Consider the following 3,022-nt stretch of genomic DNA (forward strand, 5'->3'; position numbering starts at 1 on the left):
ACACCCTAAATACATACGTCCGAATACGTACAGCGCGAAGACACGAGTCCATAGTCCATCTCGAGGAACCGATAGAAGAAAGCTTTGTTCTGGCTCGAAACTGATGTAAGAGCCTGCTGGATGATGTCTGGGTCCGAGAGGCACAGGATCGTCTTCGGTCCGAGCCTAAGGCGGAACATTTTGTCGTACTTCCGGTACAGCTCACACACCACACTGAACGTACGCTCCTCGGAGCCCATGAACAGATGCGAACAGCCGATGAGCGGATAGCTTCTGGGTCCACCAATATCCTTCACGGAGCTGCGGGTCACTCGGGCCCAGCACCAGAAGAGCGCCACTAGCAAAACGATTGCTGGTATGAAGAACATCTTCGAACCTTCTAGTTCAACCGACGGATCCAAACTGAGACCTAGCCACCCAACGTACCGATGGCCTGTAGGAGCCACGGAAACGGCCACATCATCTTTGCTTTAATGTAACTCGTTTGATGTCAACCGTTTTAGGACCAAAACCTAAGTACTAGCACAAAAAATCAACAGTTACTCTGCATTTGCGTAGTCTCAGCGGTTCACTGTCGAAGGCGAAGGTCAAAGACATGGCCACGTTTTTGACGCAAACAAAAATAGAAAAAGAAGAGAGTAGTTCATGATGCTTGTGAACCTTGTACTTGGTCTAATAAACGTGTCTAACCTATCTAACGTGACATCGTGTTGTATTTGAAAGATACGTGGTTAGTAGCTGGATCGACTGACAGGGCGAAGGTCTTTGCTACTGGCAAGGAGCAAATCCAGCATGCAAATCGGTGATTGATTTTCAAACAAATGTAAGTGAAACATTTTTTTGAAGTAATTTTTATAATCTTATCTTTACTTTCACTTGGTCAAATATTTTCGTCTACTGTATAATTATTTCGGTAACTTTATCAAAAAAAATGGCGCTATAAAAACTTACTAAACTGCATGGTTTACAGTAGTTGAGTTAAGCTGTTAAGAATAATTTGGTCATTTTGTTTGACGTTTGTTGAGGAATAGTCCAAACAATTTCGATAGCGATCTTTACAACTGTTCGACGTGTTTTGGCTAGAGTCTGAAACAAAAAGTGTAATCCTGTACCATGTTGATTCAGAGTGGTCCCTGTTAATTACTTCACGTTTGTTTACTGCAAGCATCTGCCGTGTCTGTAGGCTTGTTTATTCAGTCAATGAGCGGATAATACAAGCTGTCTCGCCATCGCTACTGTGCCATAAAAATATTATGAATGGCCCGAGGCTTTAATTGTGCATCTTTACGTTGCGCTGCTAATATGCATGAGATACGTTCTAGATCCGGTCTTTAGGGCCATTACTCTTGTTAGGATGCCTTCAACTCGCCATCAATGAACCGTAGCGGCTCCCTGAGTTGCTCGAGCTTCTTACTCTTTCTCTATCTCTCTTCTGTCTGTCCCATACTCTTGCCTCCAATGAGAGCAACATGAACAAAACAGTCAATAAACCTTTGTAGACCTATGCGTTTTTCATGTAAATGCACTACAAAACCCGCTACGTAGGATTGACATGAGTATTTCATTCTCGGCACTGGCCTTCTCTCGCAAACTCTAGTAACGCTTAGCATAACGCATGGACTAGGAATGTTCTTCAATTGAATTCTGATTATCATTTGCCCGAGCCGCATTCTAGTATTATGAAACCCCAAGGCTGAATCCCGTTCGAGATTGTTTACCATTTCGTTGTAACGAACATTTCTGCTGCCTCAAGATGGACAATGATACTATAGAACGCCCAAAATAGAAAATCCTGATCAGTTCATATTAAACTAACGTGTGATAACTTTAAGACGTTGAAAAAATAGCACGGATAAGCGTAAAGGAAAAGTACAACATACCCTGGAAGTAACAAATAGGACAAAAGTTACAGTAGAATTACTGTGCCGTGAAATGTGTCACGTAACGTTACTGTGGACAAAACCCCACCGCAAATAAGCAAATCGGAACAAGTAGATAGCAAAGCGACCATGGAGATATGCTTTCTACAGCCTAAAGCAAAACCAAAACCACATCCTAAAGAGCATTTTGATCTTAACTCGGCTCTCAACGAAGTGTAATAAAAGTGACATTAACGACGTCGGTAAAGGTGTTCAGACCGTGAGCGCAGTCAAAGATGCGAATGGATTACAAACAAAAAGTGTACAATTGTCGTCTCAACCTTACCTTACCTTACAGCCCAATAAAACACATTCTAGACGTACGGAAGCAGAAGCATTCTGTTTCGGTACATCCGGAAGCAAATGTAAATAATCAAACAGTCCAATAATAGTATTTATACTTTAAAATGAAATAAAAAAATAAACAAAACATTCCCAAGTATCACATTGGTTAAGTATAAATAATATGGCAACATAAAACAAGGACCGACATACCCTAGCGATTAAAAGGGATTCCGCTTCATGCATTTGAGATAATGCCTCCGAAGTAATACACTATTTGCGATCGGGTGGTACAGTTCACCTTCTGGCCATACCCTAAAACCCTTCCGCTGTTTCTACGGTTGTACCCGTTACATCGTAAGTTATCCTCTCTCGAAATGCGGTACTCCCAATTTTGGAATGCCTATTAAGACCGAAAAAAATGTATAGGATGATTGTTAGGAATTTGTTTCTGGCGAGCTTCTGGTTGATTCCGCATTCGTTCATCATCATCAGGATTGCTGCGCTCCTCGCTGGGAGCACAGTGCCGTCGTTGGAAGCTTCCAATATTCAGAGGTAGGTTCGTAGGTTCATTAATTTATATAGGTTCAAACACAATCCAGAGCGATCCTGTACCTTTGAGAGTTGTACGGTAACTCCCCCCGTTCAACAATCAGAATAGCAGACTATTCGGTATGTTCCAATTAATACCTTAGAATACGTCACATCAAGAACAAACGACAATAAGCGGTCTTATGTGACTCTGGCAAAAAGTGGTTTGGAAAGGCTTGACTGCGTAGCGGAGTAGACTATTTATTCACGGGTACGCCCCGATCAGCTTG

At 42.1% G+C, this 3,022-nt stretch overlaps 1 protein-coding gene across 1 annotated transcript; it reads right to left on the reverse strand.

Annotated features, from left to right (window-relative positions):
- Positions 1 to 17: 17 nt before the first annotated feature.
- Positions 18 to 368, reverse strand: LOC128276803 (cytochrome P450 4d10-like; the record flags this gene model as incomplete). Its single annotated transcript, XM_053015263.1, has 1 exon — positions 18 to 368. A coding segment is annotated over exon 1 (351 nt), but the record flags the coding sequence as incomplete, so codon positions are not given.
- Positions 369 to 3,022: the final 2,654 nt, after the last annotated feature.

The sequence above is a fragment of the Anopheles cruzii genome, unplaced genomic scaffold, assembly GCF_943734635.1.
Source record: "Anopheles cruzii unplaced genomic scaffold, idAnoCruzAS_RS32_06 scaffold02510_ctg1, whole genome shotgun sequence".
Taxonomy (NCBI): domain Eukaryota; kingdom Metazoa; phylum Arthropoda; class Insecta; order Diptera; family Culicidae; genus Anopheles; species Anopheles cruzii.